Below are 23,647 nucleotides of genomic sequence, written 5' to 3'. Positions count from 1 at the left end.
GCTGTGCTCTGTGCGGCTCTGGATGGGAGTGTCACGTCACACACACACACACAAACACACACATTATGTGTGTGTTTTCACCCTCATGATGGCGAGACTGAGCGAACACGGGATCCGGCTGAGCTCTGTGTGTATCTTTCTTATCTTCTCTAAAGTCTTTCTCACGCACTACCATATACTTTACTTGTATTATATTGCGTAATGTTGTTTTTATAGATGAGCCCGTCGTACCTGGAGAGCAACTCCACCAGTCACACATGGCCCTTCAGTGCGGTCGCTGAACTCATCGGTGAGCGAAACACTCGTGTATTCATGATCATGGTTCGAATTACGTGGGAGCCAGTGGGAGCTGAGCTCCCATAGAGAGAGGATGAGCTCCCATGAAAGCAGTAAAATCATACACCTGTGGGGGTCTCTAAAAATCATCAGCCCCATTATTTTAAATTACAAATAAAGCACTATTTCCCTCACACTACTGTAGCGTGACTTAGATAGGACAAGATGTCAAACACATGGATCTCGCGGGATCTCGGATCGTCATCACACTACATCCTTATGCTTCGCTTTCTGCCAGGACTTTTACTGACTTTTCTCAACTCACAGAAGTGACGTCAACGTCCGATCTAGCAGTAGCATAACCCATCAGGCAAGTGTTATTTTAACATAGGCGTAATTTGCGGGTGGGACATGTCCCCACCACTTTTTGCTAAGGTCGATATTGTCCCCACCACTTTTGAAGCATCTCGCGGCACTAATATACCAATACAAATAAATAAAACATCTTCAGTTAACTAGCAGAACATTCATTTAGTCATTAAATAAGAGGCGATCTAGCGCTGAAATTTGTTGTTTTTTAAATAAAGTGATCAAAGTGCTCGTTGCGCTGCGATCAGTCTGATCCGCTGCACGGATATGGCGTTATATGTGTGCCTCAATCCTGAGCGAGTAATTGGTACAAAAGTTTTGAGCACAGAGAACTATATTTTGCAAGCACATTACATTATATTTTGAACAGAAATTAACAATCGCAACAAAACAAAAATTCGTTTGAGCAAAGAAAAAACGATTCCGTGCTCAATAAATGTATTTGCTTGTTTGCTATTATCCATATTAACGTGCAATAATAACCCCTCTCACGCAGTTTACTCAGGTGCTCTCTCACAAACTTATTCTCCGCGCTCCTGTCAAGTCCCTCTCTCTCTCTCAACCTCTTAATTCTGTGCGCGCTCAACTCTTGACACACAAGTGTGCCACAAAATCAACCAATCGGAAAATTAAAGGTCAATTGTGATTGGCTGTTGGTCTCCAATCAAATCGCTAGTAGAACCAAAGCCTGTCTTGTAGAACTATCCTTAGATATCCATATATATCCATATATCCATATATAATCCTTTATTAGGCTATATGATATCTGACTATCTACACAGCATCCCGGTAGCTTCCTGAAAAAAAAAAAAAAAATCGAAAAAAATAACTGACTACAGCGAGACTAATGGATTAAAACACATTTTGGTAAGTATTTTTTTTATTATTATTATTAACTTAAAAGTGCCTTGTTAGTATTATAAATTATAATACACAAAAATAATAATTAAAGTAATTATTATAATGGTGGTTTTCTTTAGATCACAGACATTACAGACATTAGCCTATAGTTGGAGGGCAAATTTTGTTTAATTGTTTGGAAAATGTCAGTTTTAAGAGTGAGGTCATTGTGTGAGGTGATTGACAGCTATATGTGACAGAGGAATATTATGACTTATAATTGGCTTATAATTTATAATGCTGTTGTGTTGTTTAACTTACAATATTATATCTCCTATTGTGACTAAAGTGGTGTGACATTTAGGTGTTGCTGTTCTGATGACATTGTCTGCGGCTGTGCTAGCGTTAGAATGCTTGAAAAGTCAAACTAACTTTAGTCACAATAGGAGATATAATATTGTAAGTTAAACAACACAACAGCATTATAATACACAAAACTAACAAGGCACTTTTAAGTTAATAAAAAAAAAAAATACTTACCAAAATGTGTTTTAATCCATTAGTCTTGCTGTAGTCAGTTATTTTTTTTTATTTTTTTTCAGTAAGCTTCCGGGATGCTGTAGATAGTTCCATAGATATCATAATGAAGGATTATATATGGATATGGATTTATATGGATAGTTCTACAAGACGGGCTTTGGTTCTACTAGCGTTTTGATTGGAGACCAACAGCCAATCACAATTGACCTTTAATTTTCCGATTGGTTGATTTTTTGGCACACTTGTAACGCTGTTGCAAGTTGAGCGAGCGTGTGTGTCAAGAGTTGAGCGCGCACAGAATTAAGAGGTTGCGAGAGAGAGAGAGGGACTTGACAGGAGAGCAGAGAAGTAAGTTTGTGAGAGAGCACCTGAGTAAACTGCGTGAGAGGGGTTATTATTGCACGTTAATATGGATAATAGCAAACAAGCAAATACATTTATTGAGCACGGAATAATTTTTTCTTTGCTCAAAGGATTTTTTTTTTTTTTTTTTTTGCGATTGTTAATTTCTGTTCAAAATATAATGTAATGTGCTTGCAAAACATAGTTCTCTGTGCTCAAAACTTACAATTACTTGCTCAGGACTGAGGCACACATAGTATAACGCCATACACGGATACTGTGTTCTCTTGTGGCTCGCGCACAGTCTTCACTCGGACACGCGCTTCAATCCGTTGTGGAAACTCTCTATTCGTTCCGGTGAAATTACAAAACAAAATGCACACAAAAGTGTCCTTGCCTGATATACAACCACTGATAAACATAATCGGATTTGATGAGAAAAAAAGAAAAAAAACCTATACGAGTGCGGACTAGAACCCAGAACCTCTGACACGCCTGGCAAAAGTTCTGCCACTGGACCACACAAGTACACGCTTAAATTTATTTATTTATTCACGTGAAAATTCTCACTACTAACAATATATATTAGACCTCATTAAACGACAAATTAAACCAAATGTACTATTTAAATTGAATTGTGTTAGCAACGCTTTTTTATTAAACATTTTTATTTATTTACATCAGTAAGCTACACCGCGCCTGCTCATAGGCTACTTTTTTTTTCTTTTTTTAAAGAGACCCCCACAAAGATGAAATCATAATTCGAACCCTTATGTAGTAGAAATGTGAAATTATTTTAGAAGTTGGTGTCTTCTAGACTGAGAAAAGCCAGAAAATTTATTTTTGGCTCATGTGGATGAAAGACTACAACTCCCAGAATGCACTTGCTTCGCTGCCCTATGAGGCCACTCCCAAGCCACGCCTACCGGTTACAGAGGGCAGTATCGGGAGAAATGATACAGCTAGGCTACTAGTCGATTCGAAACTGAAAAGACGCCGTTTTATCGTGAGATCCCCCTATGGGCGGGTTGAACACATGCGGAACGAGCTCCTCCTACTGGCTGGAGTCTCTTGCCTCTGGACAAAAAAGCCTCCGATGACGATAAATTACGTTTTTTGCATCATCTGAGGTTTTTTCCAGACACACAATACAGAAATCTCTCATCTCAGGGGGACATGAGGTACAATACTACCGGGTTTCTACTGATACAAAGCTTAATGCTAATCGGTGAAGTATCCCTTTAAGTAATGTTCCATGAAGATATTTTGTTAATTTCCTACAGTAAATACATAAAACATTTATTTTTGTGAGTGAATTCAGCACAATCGCGAACATAAATGGAGAAAAAAGGAGATTTTCTCAATGTTTAGATTTTTTTGCACCCTCAGATTCCAGATTTTCAAATAGTTGTATCTCGGCCAAATATTGTCATATCCTGACAAACCATACATCAATGGAAAGCTTTTTTTATTCAGCTTTCATATGATGTATAAATCTCAATTTCAAAAAATTACCCATGTGACTGGTTTTGTCATCCAGGGTCACATATAGACATGGTTTTGCCAGGGTTGTTCAGCATCCATGAGTCACAGGCTGTGTTGACTTGCCTCTTCAGTGGGGGAGTGATCGCATGACTACACCGTTTTCTTTGTCATAGTTCAAGCCACTGACAGAGAGATGGGACTCATGGTTGTCAAGCAAAAGGAGACATGGCTTCTCTTTTGTGCATTTTGTATTCTCCACAAAATGCTTCAGGAATTCAACAGAGTGTTTTTCCTTCATCCATCCTGATGGGTTTGCACCTCCTTTGCAACCTGTAGGTCCATTCAGAATTAAGTGGTCCCTGAAATTTACATTTCTGGACTATAGTGACACCCGTTTCATCCATGTTCCAGATGTCACCTGGAGGAAACCTGTGCCTATGCATGACTGTATCTAGGTTGTGGAAGCAGGCTTTAACATTTTCTTTATTAAAGGTACACTGTGTAGGAATTTCTCCCATCTAGCGGTGAAATTGTATTTTGCATTCAAACGAATTGTGCTCTCTAGGGCCTCGCTTTTTCAAATGCGTGTTGCAACTACGGTAGCCGTTAAGTACCAAGAAGTTATGACAACATGTCTTCCAATATCACTTCATCGAGTTTTCTTTGTTAGTTTTTCATTGTCCATTTCAGCTGGTTTCAGTCACGTGACGCTGGCTCTGAATGAAAGCGCGTTGTGGAAACGCATTGAGGTAGGCTAGTGTTTTTTGTCCCTCTCTGCTATTATAGTTTTTCAAAATGGCGGAATGACACGGAAGCCTCCATGGACTTATAGTCCAGTCATTTTAAGCCAAAATGGGGGTCAACCTTGAACAAATTGCAACAGAAGCACACTCAACTGATTTTGTATCCTCAATATGTCCTGAGTAAGGGAAAAAAAGCCCAGAAGAATCCCATTAGGGGAAAGTTTCGAAAAAGACCCAAATATAGCCTATTCATTCTTTTTCTTACGTGAATAGGGTAAAAATTTAACCTTTAGATATCACCATGAAAATTACTGAGTTGATTACTTACATCAAGACAAACAAAAAATGTATTACAAGTTTTTTGAAATTGTTTGTTAACATGGACAAACGGAGACAACTGTTTCATCAGGATGGCCATCACCCAAACAAACTTGGTTCAAGAGTGTTAAAGGACAATATCTATTTCTCACTCAATCATCCTTCTGCAGTGTATGCCAATCTGAACGACACACACACCTGGACACAGTATGAATGACCACGGGACTTCACTTCAGCAGCAAAATGGACATGCGGTTGACATATCACACAAGGACAATGATAACACCACTCCACCACAACAACCTCTGCTCACGGACATAATCTCAGCTGAGCCCTGCCCACAGAGCTCACCACAGACAGACATATTAGAACTGCTCCAAGATTCAGCACCCAAGGACGACTTCCTGGAAAACAGCCAGGGAAGCCAGGACAGCATATTACAGCCTCCGATAACACCAGAACAACAGCCCCTTTCACCAGACACGTTATCCCTCTCACCAGCATCGCCACTTCTGTGCTTCTCACAGAAAATGGAAGAACTGGTGTGTGCTGGAACCAAACTATCCCACTCTTTTGCTGCAAGCCCCCAGATACCAACCAAAAAACGGCAGGCACCTCAACCACCAAAGCCTGCGGGCCCAGCTTGCCCTCCCCCTCCTGTGAGAGCTCTTCGGCCTCTGCCACAACGCCAGGGCCCACACCCTCCTCCATCTGCTCAAGGTGAACCAAAAACAACTGATACCAGCTCTCAGTGATATGTGTTGGGTCCCTGCTATGATAACAGTAACTTTCTCAAATGTTTACAGAACATGCGGGAACCCAGTGTGCCTGTATCTTTCTCTATTGCTGCTCACCGTCGATTATGAAATTCTCATCTCTTAGAGTCCTATGTGGGACTTGGAGGAACGGTCTTAAATTGGTTCAAATCTTTTTTAACCAATAGAACTTTTTCGGTTAAAATAGGAAATTCTAATTCATCATCACGCAAGCTAACCTGTGGTGTACCGCAGGGGTCTGTTCTTGCACCTACTCTCTTCTCGCTCTATCTGCTTCCCTTGGGATCTATCTTTAGGAAACACAACGTTTCTTTCCACTGCTACGCTGATGATATGCAAATCTATCTGCCTCTGACCTCCGAAAATGAGCATGCTCTTAGTTGTTTATCCGCGTGTCTGGACGACGTAAAATCATGGCTCTCAAAAAAATTCCTTTTTTTAAATTCAGATAAAACGGAAGTTATTGTCTTTAGCCCCTCCGAAACTAGTAGACAAAACTCACAAAATTTGGAGTTCTCAAATCTGAGTACCTCATCCCAAGTGCGTAATCTGGGTGTGATGATCGATAACAGTCTGAAATTTGACAGGCAAATTGCCTCTGTAGTGGGCTCTAGCTTTTTCTATCTACGCTCTCTCTCTAAAATTAAATCTTTTCTTTCTAACGCCTCTTTAGAGGTCGCTGTCCATGCCTTCATAACATCGAGGCTGGACTACTGCAACTCTCTATATTATGGTGTTGCTAAGACTCAAATTCCACGCCTACAAGTCGTTCAAAACGCAGCAGCGAGATTCCTGAAGGGATGTAAAAAGTTTGAGCATGTTACACCCCTTCTGAGATCCCTACATTGGTTACCGGTTCAGCATAGAATTGAATACAAAATTCTATTACTGGTCTACAAATCACTAAATAATCTTGCACCATTATATCTGTCGGACCTACTTCACCTATATACCCCTAAGCGAGGGCTTAGATCGGAAAACAAATTCCTCCTTCAGATTCCCAGAACCCGCTTGAAAAACAGGGGTAATAGAGCGTTTGAAGTGGCGGGCCCCACGTTGTGGAACAAACTCCCAATCCAAATTAAAATGGCTTCCACTTTATCTGAGTTTAAATCTGCTCTGAAAACTCATCTGTTTGATTCAGCTTTTAATATGTAATTGGATTTTTGTATTTATTGATTACAAGTGATCATTGATTGTTTCATTGTGTATTTGATTGTAATTATTGTACAGCACTTTGGTCGGTTGACAGCCGGTAGTAAATGTGCTCTATAAATAAACGGAACTTGAACTTGAACTGTTCTATTACAAGATAGAAAGTCTAAGGCCTTCAATAGCCGTACAGCAAACCCAACTAATCTGGTGCCTATTACATGTCAAACTAAGATTGCTGTGGGGACAAAAAGTAAGACTGTTAAGTTAGCACTTTTAAACATTCGCTCACTTAAAAATAAATCACTTCTAGTCAACGACTTAACCACAAACAACCTAGATTTTATGTTTCTAAATGAAACCTGGCTAGAAGACAGCTGCAGTGCAACAGTCCTCAATGAAACAGCCCCTCCTAACTTTACTTTTATGAGTGTCTGCAGAGCTGTTAAGAGAGGTGGGGGTCTAGCTGCTCTTTTTAAAGATATCTATCAATGTAAGCAAATATCATTTGGGAATTACCCGTCTTTCGAATATCTGGGTACTGTGTAAAAAGGTGCTCCACGCATTTTACTTATCATTATTTACAGGCCTCCTAAATACTCTCCAGTCTTTGCTGAGGACTTTACAGAACTGTTATCAACAATTACCTCAGAGTTTGACTGTTTTGCCATTGCTGGAGATTTTAACATTCACATAGTGCAGAAACAATATGGCAAAAGTGTTCCGAAAACAGTCAAAACTGTTTTAAAAACTTTTGATCTGACTCAGCATGTACATGGACCCACACACAATCATGGACACACTCTAGATTTACTTATCAGTAAGGGTCTAAACATTTCATCGATTGTTATTAAGGATGTAGCACTGTCTGATCATTTCTGTATTTTCTTTGATATATTGATCTCTCCTGCCACTGAAGCTAGATCTGTGTCTGTCAAGAAGAGATGCTTAAATGAGAACACTAGTGTACTATTTATGAAGGCTATATCCTTAACACCAAGCATATCTGCTGACTCTGTTGATTTTCTCCTTGATTCTTTTAACTCAAAAGTTAAAAGTGTAATTGATGATATTGCTCCTGTTAAAGTCAGGAAGAAGAGTGGCAGACAAAAAGCACATTGGAGAAACTCAACAGCAGTGCAAAATATGAAAAGACAATGCAGAAAAGCAGAGCGCATGTGGCGGAAGACAAAACTTGTAGTCCATTACAACATCTACAAAGACAGCCTGCATGCTTTCAATATGGAACTAGGCAAAGCTAGACAGACTTTCTTCTCAAATATTATAAACAGCAATTTAAACAACTGACAAATAATATTTCTTATAAGCTGTTTATAATATGTCAGAGACTGACAAACCCCCCAAGCCAGATTCCCAGTGAAATGCTCTCAGACAACAGGTGCAGTGAGTTTGCTTCTTTCTTCTCTGAGAAAATCAATAATATGAGAAAGGTGATCAGCACATCCTTGAGTTGCACTGAGGTCAGACAGATCAGACCACCTGAGAAAGAAGTTACTATGTCAGATTTCAAAGAAATTGATGGCAAAATTTTGGAAGAAACCGTACAGCACCTTAAAACATCAACCTGCACTCTTGACACACTTCCCACATCTTTTTTCAAAAGTGTGTTAAACAGTTTAGAAGCAGATCTTCTAGAAGTGGTAAATGCCTCACTTCTCTCTGGGAGTTTTCCAAACTCCCTGAAAACTGCAGTTGTCAAGCCCCTCCTGAAAAAGAGAAATCTGGATAAGATCATATTAAGCAACTATAGACCGATTTCAAATCTTCCTTTCATAGGCAAGATCATTGAAAAAGTTGTCTTCAATCAGCTGAACAAATTCTTAAGCTTGAATGGATACTTTGATAATTTTCAATCTGGTTTCTGACCGCACCACAGCACAGAGACAGCGCTCATAAAGATAATAAACGATATTCGCTTAAATACAGATTCAGGCAAATTATCAGTGCTCGTACTACTCGACCTCAGTGCTGCATTTGACACTGTCGATCATAACATACTTCTTGACAGGCTGGAAAACTGGGTGGGGCTTTCTGGGATAGTCCTAAAATGGTTCAGGTCATACTTAGATGGGAGAGGTTATTATGTGAGTATAGGAGATCATAAGTCTGAGTGGACATCCATGACATGCGGAGTCCCTCAAGGCTCAATTCTTGCGCCACTCCTGTTCAACCTGTATATGCTCTCAATGAGCCAAATAATGAGAAAGAACCAAATTGCTTACCACAGCTATGCAGACGACACACAGCTCTACTTAGCCCTATCGCCTAACGATTACAGCCCCATTGACTCCCTGTGCCAATGCATTGATGAAGTCAACAGTTGGATGTGTCAAAGCTTTCTTCAGTTAAACATAGACAAAACTGAAGTCATTGCGTTTGGAAACAAAGATGAAGTTCTCAAGGTGAACGCATACCTTCACTCTAGGGGTCAAACAACTAAACATCAAGTCAGGAATCTTGGTGTGACACTAGAGTCAGACCTTAGTTTCAGTAGTCATGTCAAAGCAATAACTAAATCAGCATACTATCATCTGAAAAATATTGCAAGAATAAGATGCTTTATTTCCAGACAAGACTTGGAGAAACTTGTGCATGCTTTCATCACCAGCAGGGTGGATTATTGTAATGGACTCCTCACTGGCCTTCCCAAAAAGACCATAAGACAGTTGCAGCTCATACAGAACGCTGCCGCCAGGATTCTGAGCAGAACCAGAAAATATGAACATATCACACCAGTCCTCAGGTCTTTACACTGGCTCCCAGTTAAATTTAGGATTGATTTTAAAGTATTATTGCTGGTATATAAATAATTCAATGGCCTAGGACCTCAATACATTGCAGATATGCTCACTGAATATAAACACAACAGATCACTCAGATCATTAGGATCATATCAGCTAGAAATACCAAGGGTTCACTCTAAGCATGGCGAATCTGCTTTTAGCTATTATGCCAGCCGCAGCTGGAACCAGCTTCCAGAGGAGATCAGACATGCTCCTACTGTAGTCACTTTCAAATCCAGACTCAAAACACATCTGTTTAACTATGCATTTACTGAATGAGCACTGTGCCACTGTTCGTCCGACTATTTGTACTGTACTGTATTTTATTTTATTTTTCTAAACTGTTTTAATTATTCTTATTTCTTTTTATTATTTTAATTTCTTCTATGTAAAGCACTTTGAATTGCCATTGTGTATGAAATGTGCTATATAAATAAACTTGCCTTGACTTGCCTTGCCTACGTATGTGCTAATTTGCATAAATACCACAACAGGTCTAAACATTGGGTATAGTCAGGTGAAAATGTCTTGTTGAATCTTGTTGACACATAACAGTAAAATACTTAGTGTTAAAGTCTGAATGGAACCTATTTAGGCTACCCGTTACGCTCGTTTTATAACAATTCCGTGTCACCATTAGTTTTTTTCAGTCCGTTTCACTGGCGGTGTTCGAGGAGGGGGATCTTCTCATTTCTCCAATCAGAAAGTGTAAGGATATGGTCTCATTCAGCTCTGACACCTCCCTCTCCATACAGTACGTTCATGAGTGAACGAGCATCCAGTTCGGACGTAAGGTGTAAAACTGAGTTGGGGAATACCGTTCCAACATTATCCCTCCGGATTTCATTAACATTAATTATTCACGCTTGTGTCTCCTCCCCTCACCCTATAGTGGTCAGCGGGTTTATGAGTCCTGAGCCACACACACTCGGACAGGACAGCGCGCATGAGTGTTTAGAGGCAGGCTCAGCACATTTTTCTGGTGTCAAATAGTTTGATTTATATCTGTATATACACATTTTCTAATTATATTGTATTTTATTTCACTGATCATGGACCAAGGTAAGACAAACACCCATGGAACTTTTATCCAATGTCAATATTTTTGTCTTTTACACATATATTGCTTGAATGAGGTGATGAAATTAAACTTTTAAATATGATCTCATTTCTGTTTTCAGACATTTCTCAGATTAGTCTTACAGAGTAAAAATTTAAATGAATGCTTTGAACATGACATCATTTTTGGAATTTAATTAATTGTATAGATACATTTTGCAAACTGGTATTTCACTCTCAGAAGAAAAGAAAAAAACGTACAAAAGCTCTCACAGGGGTGCTGCCCCTTTAAAAGGTACAAATATTAACCATTTAGGTACTGATATGTACATTTTATAGATACTAATACGCACCCTTTTGGAGTAAATTAGGTACAAAGTTGTATCTTTTGATCAGTGACAGCTTTTGTACCTTTTTTTGGAGAATGTAGGTGTCGACCCATTTTTATGACCAATGGTCTGTAAAAAAAAAACTTGCTGCCTCAATTTCTTAAGTACAATCAACTTGGCATTACATACCCTCAATTACAGTAAACTGACTTAAATAAATGTGCGGAATCTCATATAACTTAAATAGTTTGAAGTTTGAAAGTTTGAAATTTATTTTGATGAGTTGAAGTATATGTTGTCATAACTTATTGATCATGTCATTTTTGATTTACAGTGAGAGCGCAGGGTGACCAGAGATTTGCTAAATTGAAATAAAATTAAAATGCCACGCTCAAAGAAAAATTATCCTTTTTTTAAGATTGACAAATTTAAATTAATAGTTGAATTCCATCAAATAGAATTGAATAAACCTTATTCAATTATTCAATCAAAATATGCAAGGATTATTCAATTCAATTTGATGGAATTTTATTATTAAAGGAAATGTGTAAACGTTAAAAAAAACACAATTAGTGCAAGTTTAACATTTAACACTTGTTCAATACATAATTTACTCAAACTTCACTACAAATATGCATTGATGATCGGCAGAATTACTATAGTCAATTTTTGTAAAGGTATAAGCATGAATAGAAAATCATCCTCAGCATCCCTACACTGTATAAAAATATATTTTCATGATTTGTTATCACAACTTTTTATCAATTGTCAAATCAACTTAGATAATTAATGTGGTTCATAGCATAATATTTTGAGTTTCTATTAATTAAACCAATTTCCTTCTTTGTATTTACTCAAATATTTCAATGAATTCAAAATTGTAAGGCAACCACGTAACTTACTTTTTTTAAGTTAAACCAACAATAATTGTTTACAGTGTACCTGGTTTGCCTCCATAGAAACTGAGAGGAACGCGATGATGGAGTTCTGGAAGGAACATTCGAAGTCGGCAACAGTAAAGGAGATGATGCTGGATACGAACGCGCAGGAACTGACCCAACACGAGCTGCCGGAGATCCTCTCCATGCTCCCTAGTCTGGCTGGCTCTGATGTGCTGGAGCTTGGTGCTGGAATTGGGTCAGTGATCACATTCGATTAGAACATGCCCAGAATCATATGTCACCCTGACATAAAAAGAAAAGGAAATTATCTTTTGCATAAAGAAAACGTTTTTGTATTGTAACATTATTTTCGAAACAAATTCTCCACAAATTATAATTCCTGTGATGTTTTACTTGTTTATTTTTTCTAAATATTTTCAATGCAATAAATTCCTTATACAATTTATCAAAGGTATATCACATGATCCTTCAGAAATCATTATTATATGCTGATTTGCTGCTCAAGAAAAATTTCTGATTATTATCAATGTTGAAAACAGTTGTGCTGCGTCATATTTTTGTAGAAACATTATTCTCAATGCTGTGGTTATTCTCATGAGATTCAAAAACTACAACAAAAACAAACTTATTAACTATTATACTTAATATTTACAAGATATCTAAGATGTATTTACAAAAAAATATATAATTTTTATCATAATTTATCACATAATTCCTTTCCAGGAATGAGGGAAATTGTATTTTATGGTCATAAAAAAAATCACAATGTAACATTTCTTAAAAATAAATAAATAAATTTCATTTTAATATTGGGATGAATGACATGTTCTTGACAGGTTTAATAACATATTTAATTTTAAACCAAAATAGACTCTTAAATTTCCATCTGATTTCTTTGTTATTTGAGGTCATCATATGTGTGGAATTATTACATTTAGTTATTTAATTTACAACGAGGAAATTGAAAAGCAATTTGTCAAAGAGCCAATGTATGTACAAGTATACACTGTAATAAAATTGGTGTAAAAACTATTTTCGCTCAAAAACGTAAGTCACTTCAGCAAGTAACACATTTAATTAAACGTGAAATTTTGAAGTAAAAAAACTGAAATTATGCTTTCCTGTAAAATATATTTGAAAAATTATTTTTACAGTGTACAATTATATGCGACAATAAAACTTAATGTGCTGGTGAATATACTGAGATTCTCGTAGTCAAATGAGAATGATGGAAATCTGATGAAAATCGAATCAAATTTATATTGTGAGGTCAAATCTTGTGTTGATCTGTTCCTTGGCCAGTACTGAGCTTTTAAGCATGCTTTATTTGCTCGATTGTTATCATGACCTTTGCTCTTTTTAGCCGGTACACGCGTCACCTCATTGGGAAGGCCCATCACGTGACCGCTGTGGACTTCATGGAGAAGTTTGTGGAAAAGAATAGAGAGGAAAACAGTCACCTGGGCAACGCTGAGTTCATCCAAGCCGACGTCACAAAGCTGAACTTCCCTAAACACAGGTGAGAGAAAAAACAGAGATTCATTTCGTTAACGAAAACTATGACAAAAAAAGGGTTACACTTTAAGTATTGAGTAATATTAATCAACTACTTGTTACTATAGGGTTAGTGTAGGATTAGGATTTGGTTGAGGGTTAATTACATGTAATTATGCATAATTTACTGTTATTACTATGGTAAGTACATGTAACATATGTAACAAAGACACTGTAAAATAAAGTGTTACCAAAAAAAGTTTGTTAACAACGTTTTTTTCCATTAGACGAGACAATGACGAGATGACACCGACATCATTAAACACTAACCATGACTATGTCTATCAACTTGCAATATTGTTGACAGGGAAAACAAATTGTTTAAAAAGTTTAAACTTGACCAAAATCTCTCTATATTTTAAAAAAGAGAATTTTTTAAACCTTTAAAAGAGAAAGAGAAAAAAGTATTACAGACTTTGCGCTGTAAGCCAATCACAACAGACTGGGCCATATGACCAATCAAATCAGAGTAGACCAATAACAACAGACTGGGCCATCTGACCAATCAGATCAGAGTAGACCAATCACAACATATTGAGACATCTGACCAATCAGAGCAGAGCAGGATTGTGGAAAGGAGGGGTTTAGAGAGACTGAATCTTTGAACAAACTGTTTTCAGACTCTGAGAAATGAGGTGATGCTGCAATGTAAATTAAGAGAAAATTAAAGTGTTTTTTTGACTTTGGATGCATGTAAACCTGTTGTAGGAGTCTCTGACACAAGATTAGGAAACTTTAAAATAGCATAATAGGGGCAGTTAAAGGACATTCTTATTCTAAAAAGCATTGATTAGACAAACATTTAAATACGCCATCAGTTATTTTAGTCCATTTTCCTGAAAGAGAAAAACAGTAAATTGTAAATGTGCATATATGAGCTGTACGCTATACATAGATGAGCTAAATGACATGCATTATACTGTAGGTCAATTCCACGTTTAATTTCATGGGGTCTAAAAAATGAGCTACAGAAAAACATCCCATCGATTCTCATCTGATGTCTTCATTCATCCATCTATCACTTCATCTCTCTCTCTCTCTCTCTCTCTCTCTCTCTCTCTCTCTCACACACACATTTTCTGTTTCAGTTTTGACCTGGTGTTCTCTAATTGGCTGTTGATGTATCTGAGTGATCAGGAGCTGAAGTCATTGGTTGAGAAGTTACTCAGGTGGCTCCGCCCAGGCGGCTACCTGTTCTTCAGAGAGTCCTGCTTCCACCAATCAGGTTAGACTAGAGGAACAATGTCCTGTAGTTTGACACTACATGGCAATGATGTGAAATTTCCTATTTTCTTATCTTATTCTCTATTATAATGTAAAAAAAAAAAAAAAACAGAATAATGGTACAACTCTATATTCCTGATATACGCAAATAAACCATATTATTTATATAGCCATTGATATAAACACTATATTATCATTATTGGAGACTGAAACAGGGGTAAAATATAGGGCAGGACGTGATTTTATCAATCGGGAACTGATTGTATGTTGAAGTAATTGCTTTTTGATAAAAGATTATGAGGATGAACATATTTATTTGGAATAGCATGCATTTATTAATCACTTTAATTATTGGTTTTAATATTTCTAGAAGTTTGAGTATTTCTACAGGTGTAAATGTTTGTCTTGACCTTCACAGGTGACATCAAGCGAGATTTTGACCCCACGCACTACAGAAGTCCTGCTCAGTATAACCATCTGATGACATCAGGGCTGCTGGACGAATCAGAGAAGACGGAAAAGAAATACTACGGCTTTGACATGGTGCTCAGCAAAACAGTTCAGACCTATGTGAAGGTAAACCAGTCAGTCATCGCCAAACTGTAATCAAAACTCTGTATAAAAAAAAACTGAAATGAAACTTCCGGTTACACTTTTTTTTAAGGTGTCAATAGCCGCGTTTCCATTACCCTTCAAATTGCGCAAATTGAAATAGCGAATTGAAAATACGCCCAATGGAAACACGTCAATTTCGCAAAAACACCCATTTATCGCAAAAAAGTTTTTACGTTCGCATGAGGAGGTTTTTCAGGCAATTCGAAAAAGAAATATTTTGCAAAACTGCAATGGAAATGGTTTTTGCACATTTACAGGTCACCTGACGTAGACGACGCGGTGTGTTTGGACAGAATACGAGACAGAGTTCTTTATTAAATTCATAAAAGACAAAATAATTACAGGAATACTGGATTCTAAACCTCAAATAAATGCCACAATCAAGACCTTGAAGCAGAAATGAGGGAGAAACACCCAGAAACTCCTCATATGTGCCGCTCAATAAGGGTCGTTCCTTACCATTAATGCTTGTAAAACACACATACATCCCCTTTGATTAATAATAATGGCCAGTGCAGTGGCTGATATAGTACATAAACCTACCAACGTCCGTTGCCATGATTTTTGGAATGACTTTACTTATCGCGAGAGGAAAAAATTAAGTTTTAGTCGCATAACATCGGTTAATGGAAACGCCGTCATTTCGCAATAGTTTTTTGTCGACATTTAGAAAAAAAATCGCAAAAGTTTTGCTCAAATCTGTAATGGAAGTGTAATTATATATTAAAGTACTGAGTAATATTAATCAACTACATGTATTTACTATAGCCTATAGGGTTAGGGTAGGATTAGGGTTTGGTTGAGGGTTAGATGCATGTAATTATGCATCTGTTATTGCTATGGTAAGTACATGTAACATATGTAACAAGGACACTGTAAAATAAAGTGTTACCAAACTTCCTTGTTTTTGTTACAGATGAAGAAGCACCAGAACCAGTTGTGCTGGCTCATGCAGAAAGCCCGTCGTGATGCGGTAGATCAGCACCAGGGTGGCTTTTCCACGTTCCAGCAGTTCCTGGATAACCAGCAGTACACCAGACGAGGAATACTGCGTTACGAGAAGATGTTCGGCTCTGGGTTCGTCAGCATAGGCGGACTCAGCACCACCAAGGTCATACATCATCAAAAGAGTCATGGGAAGATAATAAAATTCATACATACAGTTCAGCAAGATGTAACGTTTATTTTTGATACAATATTGCCACTTACTTTGTTTGTTGCAAACGAAGCCACAGCAAAGCCGTTGTAACACCGAGCAACATTTGTTCCTGAATGATTCATTTTCAACAAACTGTTTAATGAATGATTCAACGACTCATTCATACGGTTTCATTCATGAAGGAATAGGAATTTTTTAACAAATCAGGTGATCGAATCATGCAATGACAGTGGCTGCATCAAAATCGCATACTTCCCAGTAGGCGAAACACAGTATGTGACAAAAGTATGTCTAATAGTACTCATAAAAGAGAAGATTAGGTAAAAAGTTGACCACTGAGATTCTGAACTGTGCATGCGATCCCATGAGGCCATGGGAGAGGACTTGTAGTAATTGACTCACACACAATACAGTCACTCATCGCCACCTACTGGAGCAACTGTGTAACTTTCGGAATGAGAATTGAGAAACACAACTGACGCTGGTAGGTCACATGATTAGAACAACAATGCAAATGCAGACACAAACACACATGAATCAATAATTGATTCACATTCAATACGTTAATTTGTCACCACCTACTGGAGCAACTATGTAACTTTCGGCAGTGAAGCAATGTAATTGACTCTGGTAGGTCACATGATAATGAAACATGGCGAATGTAGTCTGTCCAGATTACATTCTTAGTACACACACTCATACAGAACATACTTTTTTAGCGGTCGTGAAGTGATAACTTATTCAAAATAAGTACCTACTCAAGAAAGTATACGATTTCGGACGCAGCCAACCGCCTAAATGAATCTGTGTTTTGAACTACTCGGTTGAATGAATGATTCAATGAATAATCAAGACAGCCAGCCGCTTGTTTCCTTCCTAAATTAATCTGTGTTTTTTAACGAATTGCGGATAAATTAATGATTCATTGACTCGTTCATTAAAACAGCCACTTGTTTCGTTCCTGAATGAATCAGCTTTTTTTTAATGAATCTGTAAAATAAATGATTCAAGGACTCGTTCATATATACAGTCACTTGTTTCATCCCTAAATGAATGAATGGACGTTTCTGAACAAATAGTTTGAATGAATCGATAATTGACAATATGGTCACTTGTCGCCACCTACTGGAGCAACTATATCATTTTCGGAAAGAGTAACTAAACTTCCATATCCACTCTAGATCAGTGATACCAACCTAAATTTTCCTTTGGATATCAGTGGAGAACTACTGCATTCTCAGTGTTATCTCATCATTTAGTGAAAAATTAACGGTTTGTTTTTCTGTTGATATCTTTGACATATTAATCTGTAACCCATCAGGAGTTTGTTGATATGCTGAACTTGACCGCAGAACAGAAGGTTCTAGATGTCGGCTGTGGGATTGGAGGTGGAGATATCTACATGGCCAAGGTGAGCCAAAGGTTGACATGTGATGGGTTTATGTGTTGCCACAGATCGTGTTTCATGCTCGTTGAAACAGTCCACTTTCCTCGGGACCTTTAAACTTTCTAGAAACGTAAATGTTATCAAACACAAATTACTCATTGCACATGATCATTCACAGCTGCTGTTTCTGATTACCGTGACATGATTAATTACTGACTATCCGTTTTAATGACAGACCTTTGGAGCGGAGGTTCTGGGGATGGACCTTTCCTCAAACATGGTGGAGATCGCCATGGAGAGAGCCGTCACAGAGAAACTCCCATTAGTAAGTTGAGTTTTTTACCCAATGCATAGCAACACTCTGGCAACCGCCCATAACACCCTAGCAACCACATAGCAAAGGCAAAAAACTACCAAGAACAGCTTCACAACTGCATAGTGACACCCTGGCAACCACCCACAACACCCTAGCAACCACATAGCTCAGGCAAAAAACCCTACTCAAAACAGCTCATTAACTGCATAGCAACACTCTGGCAACCACTCAGATCACCCTAGCAACCTTGCAGCAAATCACACACACTACTCAAAACAGCTTCACAACTGCATAGTGACACCCTGGCAACCACCCACAACACCCTAGCAACCACATAGCTAAGGCAAAAAACCCTACGCAAAACAGCTTATTAACTGCATAGCAACACTCTGGCAACCACTCAGATCACCCTAGCAACCTTGAAGCAAATCACACACACTACGCAAAACAGTTCAGCAACTGCATAGCAAGATAATCACATGGACACCTTAGCAACTGCATAGCAAAGGCAACAAAATACTCAGAACAGCTTCACAACTGAACCCTGGCAACCACTCTCAACACCCAAGTAATCAGCTTTAACAACCTAGCAACTGCATAGCAACACCCTAGCAACCACCCAGAATATCCTAGTAACTACATAGCAAAGTGCAACAAACTACTCAGAACAACTGCATAGTAACACCCTGGAAACCACCCATCACACCATAACAACCACCTATAACAACCTACCAACCCCCTGACAACCACCCACAACACCCTAGCAACCACATAGCTAAGGCAAAAAACCCTACTCAAAACAGCTTCTTAACTGCATAGCAACACTCTGGCAACCACTCAGATCACCCTAGCAACCTTGCAGCAAATCACACACACTACGCAAAACAGCTCAGCAACTGCATAGCAAGATAACCACATGGACACCTTAGTAACTCCATAGCAAAGGCAACAAATTACTCAGAACAGCTTCGCAACTGCACCCTGGCAACCACTCACAACACCCTAGCAATCAGCTATAACAACCTAGCAACTGCATAGCAACACCCTAGCAACCACCCAGAGTATCCTAGTAACTACATAGCAAAGTGCAACAAACTACTCAGAACAACTGCATAGTAACACCCTGGAAACCACCCATAACACCATAGCAACCAATTATAACAATCGAGCAACTGCAATAAAACACACTGGCAACCACCCAAAAAATCCTAGCAACCACAGCAAGCCTATCAAACTACTCAGAACAGCTTAGTAACTGCATAGCAACACCTTAGCATTATGGCAGGAAATTTAAAAATCTGTTTTAAAACATGTTTTTTTCTTTTGTTCAATTTTAAATACGTCTAGCTTTGAGAATGAACAGAGCTGCATTCTGGGACAGCTTTCGTTCTGCACTTCCTGATAGCAGATCAACTATGTCCTTCCTCTGCAGGTGCAGTTTGAGGTGTCGGATGCCACAAAAAGAAGGTTTCCTGACGCCTCATTTGATGTGGTTTACAGCAGAGACACGATTCTGCACATCAGGGACAAACTTGACCTCTTCAGAAAATTTTACGTGAGTGTTCACACAGGTAAACTGGTGCTTGGGTGCATGTTTTCATGCCTGTGACTTTGTATGTTACAGAAGTAGCATGTATTTGTTTGTGTGCATGCATAATACTTGTGTGTGTATGTATGTATGAGGACATGCAAATGATCATCTGCATGTGTAAATGTACTGTCAGTCGGTAGCAGGTGTGTGTGTTTGTGTGTGTGTGTGTGTTTGTGTGTTTGTGTGTGTGTTCCGGTGAATATGTGTGTGTAGGTGTTCAGTGTTTGTGGTTTAAACAGTTAACATCATCTTGATTCACCTTAATTTTTTACTAAGAGGCCTCAAATGAGATGACACATTACTTATGGTTAACAAGCCTTTGTGTTTGTATTGATCTATAGTGGATAGTATCCAAAAAAAGCAAATGCAATGATATAAGCTGACATGCAAAATAAGAGTAGAGGCGAACTGAATGTGCATGGTCTGCCCTCTAATGGACAAATCCTGTATCTTCATAGGAGTCCATGAGAACAGATTGAACTATTGCTTTAACGTGTGTATGCATGTGTTTTTCAGTCATGGCTGAAGCCGGGCGGTAAGCTGCTGATCAGTGACTATTGCTGTGGAGAGAAGCCCTGGACTCCAGCGTTTCAGGATTACGTCAACCAGAGGGGATATATTCTCTACACACCTCAGAGATACGGACAGGTGGGACACGGGATACACAAGTACAGACCTAATTAAATCATAGCAGCTTGCTTATGTTGGGAATTAGGATTGATCTATTATGTAACATTGATGATATCTGTTAGTACTGGATGTAATGAAGGCAAGCTAGTAAAGAGCTTGACCTCAAGAGGTGCACTAGCCCCTTGTTAGCGTGCTCGCCTCTCATGCCGGGTCGAGTTGAACTGGAGGGGTTACATTTGGTGCCATGACCCGCATGGGAGTGAGGTTTAGGTTGGTGGGAGTAATGGAGGCAAGCTAGTAAGAGCTGTGCACGTAAACCTCACTCTACTGGCCTCATGAGGCATGATAGAGACTGCTGTTTATAGTGTTTATACCATTACATTTAGTCATTTAGCAGACGCCTTTATCCAAAGCCACTTACAAATGTGACCATGGACCACAAAACCAGTCACATGGGTACATTTTGTTAGGATATGACAATATTTGGCAGAGATACGACTATTTGAAAATCTGGAATCTGAGGGTGCAAAAAAAATCGGAACATTGAGAAAATCTCCTTTAAAGTTGTTCATTTATGTTCACGATTGTGCTGCATTCACTCACAATAATAAATGTTTTATGTATTTACGGTAGGAAATTTACAAAATATCTTCATGGAACATGATCTGTACTTTTTGATTTTTGATTATGATTTTTGGCATAAAAGAAAAATCGAATCATTTTGACTTCAGGTTGAATGATTCTCATTGGCTAAGAAAAAGATAAACATAGTAATTTTCCACACATACACAGATAGACTGAAGCATATCTCCATGGATTATGCGGCTGACACTCGGACCCTGAAGTTAGGCACGTCGTGACCTTGCAGGTGTCAGATTTGGGTTACTGGACGCCAGCATGTCCAGAACAACAACTCAGTCAATCTCCAATAATGCCAGTGGTTCCTTAACCTGTAACAAAGAAGACTAACACACACACTGACACACATCTTTTCCAAGGTTGGATTTGGCCAGGCTCTAGCTATAAACAGGAGAGTCGTCTCAAAACATCAAGATAATGCGTTCTTTCTCTCAAGGATAGGAAACTTTAGTGTAAATGGAAAGTAAGGCTTTAACAAAGAAATGGTCCCTTAAACTATTGGCTTCAATGACCCCTATATGTTTTAACATGTTGAAGACCTTTCTCAAACACAAAACAAGACCCAATTTCATTTCTGGAAGCCGGGATAAATAGGCAAGCACTGTTACTGCATTCAGATATCAAATACAGACAATTTTTTAACTTGAGATTTATACATAATCTGAAATCTGAATAAATAAGCTTTCCATTGCTGTATGGTTTGTTAGGATATGACAATATTTGGCCGAGATACAACTATTGTAAATCTGGAATCTGAGGGTGCAAAAAAATCGAAACATTGAGAAAATCTCCTTTAAAGTTGTTCATTTATGTTCACGATTGTGCAGCATTCACTCACAATAATAAATGTTTTATATATTTACGGTAGGAAATTTACAAAATATCTTCATGGAACATGATCTTTTCTTAATATCCTAATGATTTTTGGCATAAAAGAAAAATCGATAATTTTGACCCATAGAATGTATTGTTGGCTATTGCCACAGATAAACCCGTGCGACTCGAGACTGGTGACGTGATCCAGGGTCACATTTCAGTAATCACACTGGTAACTTCTATAACAAAGTAAAATCTCCAGAGAAGAAATTCAACTCATTTGATATTTAGAAGGAAAAATATTGATTAATACCTTGATTATAATCAGTAATTACATATATATTGAAGCAGAAGTGGATTCCAAAGTCTTTAGCATCCCTATTAGCGTGTCTGCCTCCCATGCCGAAGATGCTGGTTTGAATCCCGCTCTGAGTGGGTTGAGTAGGACTGGTTACTTTTATTGTACGTGCCAAGCAAAGTTGGCACAGGAACAAAAAGCTTGTTTATGCACCATGACTATGATAATATTGAGTGTATTTGTGTGTTTTTCAGTTCCTGAGCGAGGTGGGATTCAGTAATGTTCGTGCAGAGGACAGGACAGACCAATTTATTCAGGTGATAAAGACTGAACTGCAGAGAGCCGAGGAGATGAAAGAGGAGTTTATACAGGTAAACACACACACACATTCTTGTACATCTATCTTTATGAGGACATTCTTTGACACAATGCAATCTCTAGCCGCTTACCCTAACCTTACCCATCACAACTAAGTGCCTAACCCGACCCCTGACCCTAAACCGACCCTTGACCTCATTATAACCTTATCCCTAAAACCAAGTCTTGACCCTCAAACAGGCCTTTAGAGGCTCTCAGAGAGTGAGGACCGGCAACATGTCCTCACTTTACTCTCTTTGTACTCACTCCAATGGTCTAAAACTCAAACTGGTCCTCACAAAGATAGTTGTACAAGTACACACACACACTAACCCTACCCCTAAACCTACCCATCACACACACACACACACACACACACACACACTTATATGCTCATGCAACGTCTGCATTACATTGACAACCTCACATTTGCATGCACACTGTTGGAGGAAATATTTTAGTTCCCCTTTACCATTTTATTTCACTCGTTTTTAATCACTGTAAATAAAAACTACAGTCATTAAAAAACGAGTTTAGCAAGTTTGTCTGAATATTGTTGGGAATGTCATGCACACATAGAGCTCTTGTGATCGCTGTCTCCTCCACAGGAGTTCTCTAAGGACGACTATGATGCCATTGTGAAGGGATGGACAGAAAAACTGCAGCGCTGTGAGACCGGAGACCAACGCTGGGGGCTTTTCTACGCCACCAAAGACTGAGAGAGACGAGGAATCCAACTAATCATCAAATCAGAATCACTATTTTTCAGATTAAACTCACTGTTAATTCTGTGAATTGCACAACAGTGTTGCAAGACTAACATACTCTTATGCAGCAAAACTGAATAAAATACCACTTTTCTTTACTCTTTTTCTTTGTTGATTTGAATTGACATGCTTGTGCTTTTAAAGTGTTTGATAAAATCCTCAAAATCCCATGTGCAGTGAAAGTCTATAAAATGTTCTGCTGTTTTAACACACAATGAGCTTTAGACCTTATTATGAGCTGCAGATACAGTGAACACAGAAAAAGAGAGAGCAAACAAACAAACAATAATATGTGCCATTATATCCCAAGAGACATCCATTTTTGTTATAGCTAATATCTCTGAAAAAATATTTTTTCC

At 38.3% G+C, this 23,647-nt stretch overlaps 1 protein-coding gene across 2 annotated transcripts; it reads left to right on the top strand.

The window, feature by feature from the left end:
* Positions 1–62: 62 nt before the first annotated feature.
* LOC311094959 (uncharacterized protein) lies at positions 63–23,386 on the top strand. 2 transcript variants are annotated; one of them, XM_084133220.1, is made up of 13 exons: positions 63–127; positions 217–289; positions 11,993–12,170; positions 13,299–13,454; positions 14,578–14,714; positions 15,132–15,289; positions 16,245–16,439; positions 17,809–17,898; positions 18,110–18,199; positions 19,623–19,745; positions 20,298–20,429; positions 22,419–22,535; positions 23,130–23,386. In XM_084133220.1, the coding sequence occupies exons 1-13, from the start codon at positions 86–88 to the stop codon at positions 23,238–23,240; spliced, it is 1,602 nt and encodes a 533-aa protein (XP_083989346.1). In that variant the 5' UTR covers positions 63–85; the 3' UTR covers positions 23,241–23,386. The 2 variants fall into 2 exon arrangements, with proteins under 2 accessions (XP_083989346.1, XP_083989347.1); XM_084133221.1 differs by lacking the exons at positions 63–127; positions 217–289 and adding an exon at positions 10,397–10,707.
* Positions 23,387–23,647: the final 261 nt, after the last annotated feature.

The sequence above is a fragment of the Abramis brama genome, assembly GCF_963993115.1.
Source record: "Abramis brama genome assembly, chromosome: 13".
In the NCBI taxonomy this organism is placed as follows: domain Eukaryota; kingdom Metazoa; phylum Chordata; class Actinopteri; order Cypriniformes; family Leuciscidae; genus Abramis; species Abramis brama.
The sequence above is the reverse complement of the archived record's forward strand: the minus strand, read 5'-3'. Positions and strand labels throughout refer to the sequence as shown.

Excerpts from the sequence above, each read along its gene's own strand:
- LOC311094959 (XM_084133220.1), top strand. The coding sequence starts at position 86 with ATGATGGCGAGACTGAGCGAACACGGGATCCGGCTGAGCTCT. Across the intron at positions 290-11,992 it reads TGCGGTCGCTGAACTCATCG|AAACTGAGAGGAACGCGATG; the intron begins GTGAGCGAAACA and ends TTGCCTCCATAG. Across the intron at positions 13,455-14,577 it reads CTGAACTTCCCTAAACACAG|TTTTGACCTGGTGTTCTCTA; the intron begins GTGAGAGAAAAA and ends TTTCTGTTTCAG.